This window comes from Pygoscelis adeliae, unplaced genomic scaffold, assembly GCF_000699105.1.
Source record: "Pygoscelis adeliae isolate BGI_AS28 unplaced genomic scaffold, ASM69910v1 Scaffold261, whole genome shotgun sequence".
Classification (NCBI taxonomy): Eukaryota; Metazoa; Chordata; class Aves; order Sphenisciformes; family Spheniscidae; genus Pygoscelis; species Pygoscelis adeliae.
This window is the reverse complement of record NW_008824115.1, coordinates 744,057-759,175: the sequence shown is the minus strand read 5'-3', so window position 1 is coordinate 759,175 and position 15,119 is coordinate 744,057. Positions and strand designations below refer to the sequence as shown.

General features: G+C 40.0%; 1 protein-coding gene across 1 annotated transcript in view; it reads right to left on the bottom strand.

Annotated features, from left to right (window-relative positions):
* Window positions 1–14,585: 14,585 nt before the first annotated feature.
* The window catches only part of NOX3 (NADPH oxidase 3), a 45,495-nt gene continuing 44,961 nt past the window's right edge, over window positions 14,586–15,119 (bottom strand). Inside the window, 1 exon segment of the mRNA XM_009334289.1 lies at window positions 14,586–14,712. Coding sequence (XP_009332564.1) covers window positions 14,586–14,712 — 127 coding nt within the window.

Sequence of the window (15,119 nt, the reverse complement as noted above, 5' to 3'; positions counted from 1 at the left end):
GCAGGAATCCAAGGTATGGCTTCACCTGGATAAGTAGCTCACTGACTTGTAGAGTCACATTAGTGAACAAGAGATCACAAGAAGAGTGGAAATAGGGCATTGGGGGACTTTGGGGTGAAGATAAGTGGCTTATATTTGATGTGAGAGAAATGGAGACTTCCTTTGATTAAACCTGCAGTAACTAGGCTGCACAGGGTCTAAATACCTTATCAGATATTACTAAAACCTGCAGTCAGTTATGCGACACTGTTGGAGAAAAATTCCTTAGAGACTTGAGGAGCTCTCTGTGCAAGGACTCAGTTCGCACGGTGGTGTATCAAGACATATGTCTGAATATCCATACTATCAAAGTACCCCCTCTGCAAGTTATCAAACTATTCCATCTAGCCCTAGCAGCAGGATGTGGAACAGGTGCAGCTGATGTAGGGACTAGAAAGGCAGTCAATGTAACTCTTGGTTTTCAGGGGTAACAGAGCTTGCCAATATCCATTCATTAACTCAAGATTGTTGTTTCAATGGCTATTCCTTAAGTCTCTTGCATTTCATAATTTCGAAGCATCAGATTGGGTCCAATTCAGCTGTTTTGTTTTTTAGTACCCTTCTAGAAATCAATACAAAATGCAGATACTACAAGCTAAAACAATTGGGACTTTTCAAAGATGCTTAAATGAACTATTTTCTGCAACTATTTCTTCATTGTCTTTGATAACCACCTCGCAAAGTGTTATCTTACGCTTAGGCAGTGATTCCATATATTTAGAAAGGTGCTCAGCTGACCTGGTTATAAACACATCTGACAACTTCTTAACCAGTCCTGCAGCTTCCTCTATGATAGGTTTTCTCTGAGGAGTCATTTAGGTCCTCCGCCAAGACACATTTGAATTGTTAAGGTTAGTTTGGACAGCGCAACCTTGAATTTAATGCATCTTCCTTGTTTTCCAAAATTGCAGTAGACTTATCATGGCCACTTTTCCCTACCAAATAAATGACATTTTCAGTTTCCCAGCTCACCTTGATATCTCAAATGAGACGTGACAATTACTGACAATTTGGTGTTGTATTTCATCAGAAGGCAAAATCTGATCAGCTTTTTGGTAAGTAACACTCAACACTGAATTACATTACTGTTGAGAATGCTGTGTGACATGTATGTTCTTGGCAAAGGATCCAACTCCGTGCAACCTTTCCTTCAGATTGAGGATGTATTAGATCACATTTTTACTTCTGGTCCCTGTTTTTTTTCTGCAGATTCAATATTCCCTGGTGCTACTTATGTATAATAATGGAAAGGGAGAAAAGTCCATAGATGACCCTGAGGCTTGTTAAATTGCAAACAAGAAATACAGCAATGTCTTTAAAGAATCACAGAATTGTTTAGGCCTTGAGATAATCTAGTCCTGTGTTTCAGTTTGTGTCCATTTCCTCTTGTCCCGTCAGTAGGAACCACTGACAAGAGTCTGGATGTCTTCTCTTCATTTTCTTCCATCAGGTACTTACACACACCGATAAGATCCCCGTGAGACTCCTCTTCTCCAAGCTGAACAGTCCCAGCTATCTCAGCCTGTCCTCTCATGAAACATCCCCTGGTCCCATAATTGTTTTTGTGGCCCTTTGCTGGACTCACTCCAGTAAGTCCATATCTTTCTTATACTGGGTAGCCCAGCACTGGACCCAGCACTCCAGATGTGTCTAGCCAGCACTGAGTAGAGGGGAAGGATCACCTCCCTCGACCTGCACTTCCTAATGCAGCCCACGATGCCGTTGCTATTGAATGATCTTGTCTTAAAAGGAATCAACGTCTGGTGTTGGGAAGCCCTCGTCCCTTCACTCTGTGCTATCCTCATCAGAATAGCTACCTGTAGTACTGGGAAGCCTGTATGGGATAAACTGGCGTCTCACTTGCCAGTCATCCGTAAAGTGAGCTGAACAACCTGGTCACCTCTCTTGGAATCGTGCCTGCCCCTGAAACACAGGGTTTTTTTCCAGTCAACCTGCAGAGACTGTTTTTCTGGGGTACACCATTATCCCCCAGTGATCCACCATTCTGGACATGATTTTCATTGTTTTGAACTGATAAAAGGAAAGAATGGTTTCTTCTAGGCAGTTACACAAGCGTACAGAACTTGATTTGTGATCCATAACAGAAATCAGTCTCCTAGGTCCCAGTTTCAAGCCTAAACCTATATGCAGGTTATAGGGTCACAGCCACTTGCCATCATCAGCTTACCTGACTTCAGTATCAGTGTCTCCTTGGCCACATGGTAGGGTCCACAGCTGCATCCCATAAATATGCCTTGTGCCTGATACTTGGCTTTAGGAGTTCTGAGTTGTCTGCTACCTGTATCCTTCCCATTGTAGTTCTAGAAGCTCTCTGGCAACCTTTGAGATACATCTACAGGTAGTCAACATGAGGGAACCATAGACATTAGGTTTGTGACTTGTTCACAGTGAAATAAATCAAGGACCTCTCCTTTCTGCTAAGGTGCTCACCTCTCCTAAATCACTTCTGTTATCTACCATGATTCTCAGTGTATGTGGACAGAGAAAACTAGATGCAGCTCAGAAGAGGGACAGCCTAGAAGTTCAGGAGGAGTTGACAAACTTAAGAGCTCAAGACCTTAGGCTTTTGGCTCTTTTGGTTGTCTAAAGCCCAAGTCAAAATTGCTGTCAGTTTTCTGCACGTTGTATCACTTTGTCAGGGCTAGAGACATTGCTGGAAGCAAAACTTTTCTTTGTATGGTGCCAGATAGAAAGCTATTGCAAAATCAATGATTCAACAGGGGAACATGCTTCTGGGTGAGCTGCACAAACTCCTGAGCTGCAGTGATGTTGGCCTGGGTATGAGTCTGAAAAGAACATTTCCTGCCTAAATCATCGTCAGTAGACATCTTCACTCACATTGCTAGTCAGGGGTGGTAGCTCTATGCCCTGTGCCACGCACAATGCCAATCACACAAAGACAGCCCATACACGCCTGGGGCATTTATGGGCCTCACAGATCACTCTGAAACATCTGTAAAGGAGCTGCTGCCATATTAGCATTCCCTCTCCTTGCGTGACACTACCTTGTGTGGCATATCTGAGCCCAGTCCAATAGCTAGAATAAGAGTAGTTGCTGGGCCTCCATGTGCTTTACTCCCTCCTGCAGCTCCTGCTGCCCTGCCACCCATCCTGCCACTGACTGTGGCCTCATTGTCCACGTTTGCCCCACTATGGGACTGGTCTTCCTGTCTTCTAACCATGACAAGGGATTGCCAAAGTCATGTTGGTTTGAATCTCACAAGCTGGCTTAGTTTGCGTATATCACAACAAATCCAAACACCAGACAGAAGACGACACTAATGCGCCTTCAGAGCAGCATGAGCAAGCCTTCCAGCTATGCCCGGTTGAGGGCAAAATCATGCTTCACTGAACAATGGTCACTACAAAAGCTGTGCCCCCTGTTACGCTTCCTCTGCCACTTCCTTTCCTTAAGGCCTTTGGCATCTTCCCAATTACAATGTGCTGTTTCCCAACTCGGCAAAAGGCCTCATGCCTTTGACACAGGTTAGTATTGAAAATACTAATCTATATGTCACATATTTATGTCACATAGATGCCTGCATTGTATTGAAAGTCAATGTGATTTAGTCTCCTAACTCAATTCCTTTTGAAATGTTACCTTTAATAATCTCATGTATGATGAAAAATCCAGTTGTAAATATAATTTTGATTTAGTTGATAACCTAGACAAGTAAATGTTATGATTTTCAGCAGCTGTAGCATGCTTTAGAGACATTAGCAGATGTGGTTTTATAGCCATATACATCTGATCATCCCCTCCCAGCCTAAACACACATTGAAATCTCATTCTTGTCTATGTCAGAAAGCAAAGTATCCAGACAAGAGCAGCTAGGGAATGCAAATAAACTGGAAGGGCTTGAAAGCACTGTCATGGACAATGTCCTGAGTTAAAGTCATTTTGCAAAATGTGAAAGTAACTTGCAAATATTCCAGATTCATACCCTTTGTATAAATGATCTGTGCTGTTTCCCACTCCTAAGGTAAAGCGTGCTGCTCAATCTACCCGTGGTTTTTACTGTCACATTCTTTCAGACATTTGCATGGACAAATTATTCTGGTTAAAAAAACTGCATAGTTCACACTGTCAGTGTCATCATTGTGCTTTGATACTAGGATATTCAACTCCTTTACTGAAGCAGCTATGTAAGACTGAGCTGACAAAGGTACCTTTTCTGGAGCTTCGAAACAGATCTGCATAAGGAGTAACTCTGTGCAGATAATTAAAGGATGCTTTTTGCAGAAAGCCTTTTTGCAATATAAAGTCGTTCTGTTTTTAAATATCTTAGGTCATCTTTGTTTTTTAGGAGATTTTCACTTTAATTGTTCATCTTTTCCCTTCCTGTAGCACAATTTAATCGTGTGCTCCATCCTTTTAAAGTGACTGGGTGGAATTTTAAGTGGCAGCATACTAAAAAAGTAATTCAGCTGTGGAGCTGCTATCATTCTGATGGTTTAGGTTCAACCCTACATGAGAGCATTAATTAGCTTCAGTTCATGAAGCAAGCTCTCAATGACTGAATTTCTAGATTGATATTGTCTTTTAGAGTAGTTTTCATTCCTCTGCTTAACAGTACGTCACAGTGCTCTGTGGTGTTGGCAGCTAGTGGAGTTGAACTTACACAGTAAGGTATGAATTACTTTTTCCCCCCTCAAATTTATTTTCTTGACAGGGAATTTTGAAAAATTCATAGTCTGTTTTCTCCGATGAGCTTTGGATTTTTGTACACTAGTTAACACCAGTCAAAAGAAAGAGGATAAAAACAGCATAATAAAATGCCTTCTGTTCTATTCCTTCCATCACAACTGCAAAGGTTCATAAATGTTTTCTGATTACTTCTGCAGGAGGTGAAGTGTACTAAATCCTCCCTCCCCTAGCATTAATTTAGTAAAAAATATTAGTGAATGGAATGAGAAGGAATGAATTTACTTTTGTAAATAGTATTATTGCAGACACAGGTTTAATGCACCTTTAAGCAGGGCAATAACCAAATACCATTAGTTTGGATTACTATGGAGCCAGTAACAGAGGTCATAAAGAGTAGGGATGAAGACTTCATATCTGGTTCTCTTAGAATTTATTTTAAGCTGTTAATGGAGGATAGACATAAGAAATAACCAGGTCCACCTTTCAATCTTAGAAAATTCTCTAAGTACAAAGCAAGGTGGCAGAAATCAGAAAGCAAACAAATGCAATGTAGCCTCAAATGGTCATAAAGGGGATAAGTGCATCCCAGGAAACTGAAGCAGAATATTATTTATTTACCTAGGTTTATTATTTGTTATTGTATATTCTTTACATGAAATATTTAAAGAGGAACTTTAATACACTTGAAAATTTTCTGTCTGTCCTACATAAAAATGAAATTTTGGTTTTCCTGGCAGTGCATTGCTGTGCTATGTGGTGTTTAGCTGGATCCTGTTACTATGTGCGGTAACAAGCACTTTCCTGTGCTCTTTGCTCAGAGTAGCATCAGGTTGGAGTCCAGCATCAAAATCTGTGCTCAGATATTTGGATAATATCGCTTAGTAGAAAACTTCAAATCTTGTTTCTTTTCTGAGACATTTTTTTGTTTTGTTTTAAACCTCCTATTTTATCACAGAAATCACTTATTGTATGCCAGAGGACCTACTTTTCATGTAAATAGTTTATATCATACATACAATTCTAAGAGTGAGTAAGCATGTGTCATGCTGGTCCTGGGAATCAAAATACTTGCCTTTCAAACCATGCTGCCTAATAACAATATTAACCATTGCCACTAAAAAGAAAATAATTCAATTCAGTTTTATGTTCATTCAGAAAGCTCACAGATATTTTTAAGGGCCATGTCAAATATACATAATACAGTTTATGGGAGAGGAAGATTGCTGTAGCAGTTCAAGCAATAGTCTTGGTCCTGAAAGGCTGTGGTTTAAGCCTTGTTCTGCCGTTCCTTTGAGAGCTTGAGGCAAACTATTTAGCATTTCTATGTCTCAGTTCCCCATCTAAAACTGGAAGTAATAAATTTTCCACCTGACAAGGATATTATGAGAAAACGTACATTCAAAGCATTTTGAACCCCAAAGGGACCGCTACACCTTTTACACTTGATGCTTAAGTAGCAGCAGCCAATAATTTGAACCCAGTTACCCAGCTTCACCAATAACTTCCACTTAAATGAGCCTAACTTGTGTCTGGCTAGCAAGGATCTTCCATAGTAGCACCCAGGCTTGACTGGATGACAGCAAGAGATACAGGTTTTACCATTTCCGATGGGGCCTTCGGGTAGCTGATCACCTGTTCTGTTTAAAGCCAGTGTCTTATTTCCTATTTGAAATTGTTATTGTTATGCTTTAATATGCTAGATTAAAGAGCCTGCTAGTGCCTAGATTTTCTCCACATGAAGGTACTTGTATGCTATTATAGAGTCATCTCTTAATCTAATTTCTGATATGCTAAGCTGATTGAGCCCTTTAATTGCAAGGTATTTTCTGAAGTCCTTGAATACGTTTGTGGCTCTTTTCTCTACCCTAATTTCTTAACATCCTAAGACGTACAATAGAACAATTTGAAATATACCAGTATTAGTCTCATCCCTCCCACGTACAAAGGAACAATTATCTCTTTTGCTGCATTATTTTACTGAGTGCGTGTGATGAGATGTTTGTGTAGTAAAGCCTCAATTTCTTCTTCAGCGTCACGAATTTCCAAGGTCCAGCAGTATGCTCTGAGTCTGGCATGCCTTCCATGCCCTGAGAGGTACAGCTTCTCACTTGCGTGCGTTCAGACAGTTTTTGTTTGAGTGACTGCTCTGTGACATTGCCCACTTGTTAAAGCTTTTAAAGTATTCAGACCTGGTTTTGTGATACAGGCTATATAAGAGTTTAGAATAAGATTATCTACCTTTTATCTTGATTGAAATTGGTTGGCAAATTAAGCAATATTTGCTGAGTAGAGGGCCAGAAAAGGGAACCAGTAGACAGACGGACAGACATCATAATTGCATAAGTCTTACTTCTTTAGGGAGCCACATTACAACCAGTTATTATGGCAAATGCAAATCTAAGAATTGAGATTGGTCTTACTTGACTCCCCCGAGAAGGGGACAACCAATTTCATACACCTATAAAAGACAAGATTTATTTGGAGAGCAAAGCCAAGGAGATTCCCAGTTTCTTCACTAACCCTGTGAGAAAAGTCTCTTCTAATTTAGGAAAAACTTCCCTGTGGAGGCATTTGGTGTCTCGCTTGAACAAAGCTCTCAAGATATGGACTGAGCCTTGAGCATGTGTCCAACCCCCTTGAAACAAAAAAAACATCTTATATGGGTTATATGCCAATTAAGCATAAGCACAAATGCTCTGCTGAACTGGAGCCTCGTGTAGTAACATTAATAATATAATATATATTATATATATGGATATAATTGCTTCCATCTCCAAAAAGGTGTCTCCCCACTTACAGACTTCATTATTGATGGCTATCTACATGTATAGCAATAAGACAATCAGCATGTAGTAAAGCATTGGCTATTTCATTATAAACAAGTCAGACAATTTGAAGTTAATTAATTTTTGTCTTTTGAAGTTCAGTGTCCTATATTTGCAACATATCATTCTGCACTGACATTGACTAACTGAGCCAAATTCTACTGTCCTCATTTTGGCAAAACTCCAGTTAATGTCATTGCCTGGACTCCAAAGGTCTGGTTCTGAGAATGCCGAACCAGATCAAGTTTCTTTTGGTTTCAAGATACAGTTTCTTTTGGTTTCACTAAAAGCTCTTTCAGCTCAGCACCTCCCAGCATCAGACCATTTTTAAAATGTTTTCAGGCTCTTTTATGAATGCACAATGTTATAGAAGGATGATGTACTTGCTGTAACAGACATAGGGTGGCCAGCGTTTGCCATTTTGCTTGACGTCTCTTACTATAGAAACATCTTTGTAATGGTGACCACAGCTTCCATTAAATAATAAAATAGTTGATGTACATTCCTGTCAGAGAAATTGTACTTGGGCATGTTTGTATTACACAAGGTCCAGTTCAGTCAAATCTAGCTGTTCTCCACACAATTTATATTTGAAGTAACTTCTGTGTTGACCAGTATCACAGCATACGTTTGTTTGTTTAATCCTCAAACCTTTGATATTACATTCAAAGTTGTCCAGCTGTGCCTCTTAACTGTCTTCCTCTTACCAGCATAGTAAGGAATCTAAAAAAGAGTGATCTTAAATGGCTAACTTTGCATTGGTATGCATTCTGCGTAGCCCTCTGAATTTCCTTAGCAGCACACAAACTCAGAAAATTGCATGGATATTTTACTAATATTAATGAGCAAATGGTAGGCATTCTTCAATCTAAACATTTTTATCTAAATGTAATGTAATTGTATAGTAATGTATAATTAATGAGTGTGATGTGTTGCAGGTTGATTAGGTGCCTGTGACCTTTTGAATTCAAAGTTTGTCTTTCATTTTTTTAACCTTGATCAATTCCTGGAAACATGAGAATAAATGTGCTTGTTACAGTAAGAGGGAATTGTGGACATCAGCTTCTGTGAGATCTAAAGCAGATGATAGGTTTCTGCAAATTTCCTGTGTGCATCCACGCCACAACTACTGTGTGTTAATTTGAGCTTGTGCATGCTTCCTTCTCTTTGCTCACAAAGTCCAGCTTAGTTCAAGTTTTTGACAGTAGTGATTTCTGTGAGGGTTTTTGCAGCCTTGGACAGCAGCAGGAGGAAAGATGTTGCTTTTGTGCAGAGAACCCCTGTCTCAAGCAAGGGCACAGGCCTTTGCGTGGGACAGGAGATTCAGCGTTCAAGGCAGCGATGCTGGGGAATGGTCAGCAGCAGGCTGGAGACCAGGACTTCTGTCTCAGAGGACAGGCTCCTATCTACCCTCTCTCCTGCTTATTTGCATATAACCATGGAATAAAATGTTCAGATCTGCGTATTCATCATTTGGCCAAAATAAAGAAAGAGAAAAGCTCTCCCCAAACCCACATTTTCTGCTTAATAGAAGCTGTAAGACCACTGAAAACCAGGCCTTTTATTAAAGTGCATAAGTGCAATCTTATCTGTGTACCTTAAGGCAAGCGTGACTGTAAATTGTCTTTCATATCAGAATTACTGTACCAGAGAAATGGTCTCTAGACAAGAATCAAGACAGTGCAGTAGTTTAATAGCTGAATAATACAGATCAGCCTTCAGGACCCAACCTTGAGCCTGACATCAGTCTTCTGTGCATGAGCTTCAAAGGAAACCATATTTAGTCCTCTAGGACAGTAAAAAGATTGTTTGAAGTTAGTAAAGCACATGTGTAAGTATTGGCAGGCTCAAGGCTTTTATCCTCAATGAATACAAATGTCTTACCATGTTAGAAGTCATTATTGTTTAGAAATAATAGTTGCAAATATTTGAAGCAGATAGCCTTTGAAATATGCTGGTTTGAGTGGTTCATTATACTATACAACTTTTGTTTGTTTCAATGTATTCTGAAAGGATATTAATATATCTTTTAAAGAGTTTAAGCCTTTTCATCCTTTCTTGCTTTTGAAAGGAGAAAAAGTGTGTTTCCATGTCAACTAACACATTTGTTCACATATATTAAGACCATTGTGTAAGTGAGATTTTTTTTCACTGTAAGACATTATTTGTTGAAGGTCAAGAAGACTCCTGTTAAATAGACTTAACTGGTTAGAGTTTTAAAATGCAAATCATCAGTCCACTCTCATTTGAACATGTTCAGTAACATGTAAGTAGACATTCCTGGAAAATGATTCTTTTTGTGGCTGCAGCTTTAACGAAATGGACACATGATTTTATTCCACAGAAATGCAGAATTTCTCAGACAATTAAGTGATCCCACAGGAGGAGTTGGAGTTGCTGATGCAGAATAGATAACCTGACTGAGGTGAGAAAGCCTCAGCTCAGCTGGTTTCCAGCGCTCAGAAGGTTTAGTCCAGCCAGTCCTTGGTAGAGTGCCCTCCACCTTGTAAGTGGTTGCCAAGGCGACTTCACGCCTGGTATTTGATTGCCTGAGAAGTGTCAGGAGAAGGGATGAAGGCCTAGGGACAATTCGCCTCTGCTGCACACAGACTGCACCTTCCCGTCCATCGCCTGCTATGCTGCTTTGACCGTCATGGGTTTGCATTCCTCATTACTTTACTGACTATACGTGTTTCATTTAAGCTTTTGGTCTTCATAGGGCAAGCTGGGTGGAAGCATTGTCACATTTTTCTTTTCCTTTTCTCTCTTCCTGAAGAAATTCAGGTGATTTTCCCTCAAAAAAAAAATTTCACTGAAATTGTTGACCGGTTGAGATTATAAACCTACCATGTCTTTTAGTTTATTACTTTTCCATAGCTGCTGAGCTGCCTTTAAGGCAGTTCTTACAAAATCTCCCGTTAATCAGGGAATACTCAAACATTAATCAGTACTCAAACATATGAAAAGTTTGCCACTTTTTTACAGTGAACAGTATTTCCTCTTAACCATTTTATTATATCTAAAACCAGGAAGGAAGCAGGAGAGTCCTTATAATGATGATGATATGATACACGCACTGTATGATGGACTTTCTGTTAAAAGTGGCAGTTCCTGTTTAATCTTTCAGTGTAAACTAAGGAGCAAACTTACTTAGCTGATTTCTACTACATGCATAACTTGGGGGGAGAGGGGGAAAGTCCAGAACACATAAACCTGTGTATTTCAATTTACACTTACTAGTGAATAAACTTAAATTATCATAACAAAACTTCAGTCATTATAATGCCACTCTTTTTATTGTAAGAGCCAAAGTAATTAATCTGTATATTTACGATCCTTGTCTATGATTAGTTTTCTGTCACAGGATGTGGTGAGTCTGTGCTGTTATGACTATATTTTATTTACTAATATTTTCCTACACAGTGCTGAACACTTCCCGCTGAAGAAGCTGAATGGGCAAATCCATGAAGATATCTTTCATTTTCCCTGACAGTGAGTGATGTTTCCATATATAAACATAATAATAGAGTCATTACATATGCACTCACATTATCATAGCTGCAGTGTGCTCAGTGTTATTCAAAACAAGGCAGGAAGCCAAATCTTCCTAGTTCCAATTTTGATATAAATTGTATTTGTAATAAAGGGATTTTCATTCAACCTAAATGCAGTTTCATCCTAGTCCAACAAACCTCCCCACTTCTTTTTTTTTATTATTATTATTTTTCCTTTATTCTAGGTCACTCAGTCCTGATACAAGGGAAATTCTCCTCTGGTGGTGATAACAGCAGTGCTACTCAATGAACTATAACAAGGGCTCTAAATGCATCTCCTGTAGCATACCACAGTGATTTGCAAAAATGGGAATAAATCAAAGCAGTGAAGAGATGCCATGTTGAGCCAGAAGCTAAATGTTACATCTTGTTGCATGAGGCTAGGGGGAGAACAGATCCTGTTTTTCTGGCAGCACAATATCTTTGTGCTTGTTACCTCCGATCCAACCCCATTAAAACAATCATTCAGAATCTGCAGGAAATTGTCACCTCTTTCTTTCATGCAATGGCAGCTGGTATTGGTGCCTACACACATTTCTCATTTCCTTCAAGATTTTCAACGCACATAAAAAAAAGAAGCTTAATTTATATTAAAAAATGTGTCAGCTTACCCTGAGGCTCAGCACGGGCACCAGGGAAAAAAGTAAAAGATAAATGCCTCTAGGTGAACTGGCAGAGGCTCTAATTCTCCGCTCACTCTACTGCTACACAGTATGCATTGCATTAATCATTTCACGTAGGCAGGCATTTAAAAAAAACTTCAACAATTTTAAAACAAAGATGCATTGCCCTAAACTTAGTAATAATACAACTGTATCTTGTAGAACAATCTCAGTTCACACATACTGTATCCCCTAGTAGAAGAGATATAAAATAATATTGGAGTCTTCTGTGACATAATTTTTATTATTCTGTTTCTTTTGTCTATACAATTATGTCCCCTCTAGTGGGCATTTTTGTGTGCGTGTATAAGTATACATATATAATGTTGTCATTTGTCTTATTCGAGTGCTGATGCACACAGGTTGTTTTCTACCTCCCATTTTTATTGTGTGGCTGGGTAAATGCATTGTGTGATCCTAGTGAACTCTGTTATGCCTCAGTCCAACTCGAATATTGTTTTTCTTTAACTTTCCGTCCTGGGGAATAGGGAAATATTTTTCTCACCTTTCTAGCTTATGTTTATGTTACAACATTTTCTGTTTTGTTTCTCCCTCATTCCGGAATTATCCTGTGCTCCACGTGATTAACAGTGCTAAAGTCACAAACCTAAATACAAGTAATTCTTGAAGGTGGGTGACAACATCACGTCTAGGAAGGTGGCAATGATATACCCAGACGTCAAAGATGAGCAATACAAAGCTGAAAGGGAAGGACTGCTTTACGGGATAGGACCTATAGCCATGGCAGCTCTAGTGCCAGTGAGAGCTACGAGAAGATGAGTAAAGATTCAGGTTGCATGAAGGCCATTGTTTCATTGCTTTGATATACAAGGTGCTGTAAGGCTGGCTGACCTAACCAGCTGGAGACAGTCCTCTCTTGGAGAAAGTATCAGTGGTTGTACAGATGGCATGCATAGCTTTACGTTAGTCCCAGCATGTTAGAAGATGTGGCTCCAGGGAACACTCCATGGGCCCTGGATGGGTTGTTTGAAACACAGTTGCTGGAGAACAGCGTCTCTAGCAGCTCTGCAGCTGGCCTCAGTTGTATTTCAGGACTCCCAGCAGCTGCCTGAGAAGGTTTGCAGAGGTGAAAAGATGACTTACTGTTTTGTACCTACCTCTCAGTGCTATGTGAGTATAGAAGAGGACAGATAACCAGCCTGAGTAACACAGTCTGTTGCCTATGAGGAAAGACTGGATCACATGACTGGATGCCTCTCTGAAGTGCCTGTACACTAACACACGTCATGGGGAGGACACAGGAGGAATTCCATGCTTGGAAGGATCCCATGCAATATGGTCCTAGAGAGAAGAGGGGTGCAAGAGAACTGGATGATTTTCAAGAATTGCCTCCTCCAAGTTCAAAAATGATCCCTCTTGCTGTGGAGTAAGTCAAGCAAAGGTGGTAGGAGGCCTGCATGGATGAACAAATCTCTCCTGACATAACTCAAGCACAAAAGGAGGCATAAAAGAGGTGGAAGAAGGGACAGGTGATGCAGGAGGAATATCCCCTACACTGAGTGTGCAGGGATGGGGTTAGGGAAGCCAAAGCCCATTGGGAGTTGAATCTGGTGAGAGAAGTGAAGGTCAAGAAGAAGGGCTGCTATGCATGCATGAATAGCAAAAGGAAGACTAGGAAAATGTTGGTCTGCTGCTGAATGGGGTGGGGGACCTGGTGCCCAAGGCCATGGAGAAGATAGAGGTACTCAATGCCTTTTTCACCTCAGTCTTTACAGATAAGTGTGACCTTCAGAGATCCCAGGCTCCTGAGGCAAGTGGAAAAATCTGAAGCAATTCAGACTTGCCCTCAGTGAAGGAGGATCAGGTTAGGGAGCTTTTAAACAAGCCCATGGGAACTGATGGGATGCACCCACAAGTGCTGAGGGAGCTGGCCATTCTTCATTATCTTTGAATGGTCATGGCAATGGGAGGAGGTTCCTAAGGACAGGAAGAATGCAAATGTCTCTCCTGTCTTCACAGAATCAGCTCTGAGCAGGGGGTTTGGAGTAGGTCATCTCCAGGGGTCCCTTCCCACCTCAGTCACTCTGTCATATATCTGTGATTCTGTATCTTTTAAAGCCCCTTCTTCAGTGCCCATGAAGCTATGTGACATTTAAAGGACACCTGAAACTTTTTTCCACAGTTTCAGTTGCCTGTCTCAGGAGAACCATTTGCTGAGTGCAAAAATTTCTGGAGTCTCTTTAACATATTAACCCCCAGAACATATTAACTTATGGCATGCACAGCCACCATCGCTGCGGAAATGTTAGGTTTAAATGGTGCATAGTCCGGTAAGACAAAAGGAATTTGTTGGACAGTGTGTATATAAACAGTATTGCTATGGCACAAAAGGTGAAGTGGATGTGGATGTGTGTGCAGTGGGAGGTTATAAGAAGTGCAAAATCAGAACACCAGAAAGGAAAATGCTTTGAATGTCTGGGCACGATTTAAACGGCAGGGATGCCAGTATTGCCTGCGGTAGTAGTTTGATCATACACAACAGTAAGGTACAGTTCTAAATGTCCATTTTACTCACGCCTTTTTCTTCAAAGGTTAGTAGTTTCTGCTTGTTCTCACACAGATGTAGATGGATTCACAGCATCATTAAGTAAGCAATGGAGAATTGTCCCTCCAGTTCTTTTAAGGAAAGGCTAAGGATGGGGTCCAAATCTTCAGTTGGCATAGGATGGCATTTTTCTACTGAAGTCAATGCACCTACTTCAATTATCAACTCCTAATATCTGGCCTGAATGCCGGAGAATGAGTAGAGGACAGGAGAAGGTGAGGAAAAAATACACAATTTGGTAATACCTATTATATAGTTAAGAAGTACAGGCTAGAAACTTTCTTTGTTATAGTGAAACTGAACTCCTCTTGGATCAACTGATGAATATGAGTTGCATGTCTTTTGAAGGATCTTAGAGAGAGTCTTGGGTCCACAGAAGAATACTCCAATACTGTTGCTGTAATTGCAATAACAACAAAAACATGAGAGTAGCAGAGTAAATGGATAAGCTCTACCTTTTGGCTGCCTCCAGCTTTGAATCTTTTGAAATGGCTTTTTGAGAAATATATTTGAAAAAATTTGTGTTACTGTCACAAAGTATTACAGTATAATTATTTTAATACTTTAGTGTTTATTGTGTCTTACTGCATTATTTATTTGGATTGCTATATTAGAGATCACAAACTATTTTAAATGGTAGTTCTTTGTTTTGATCTTCATAGCTTCTTTAATCAGAGAAGCAAACACGCTGTTTGGGCTGAAAATTTTCAATGCTTTTTCTCCAGCGAAGTTAATTTTTTTTTTCTAAAAAATACACAAAATTCTCAGTTAGTTCTGAGTCTTCTTCTCCCCCCTTCTCTCCCC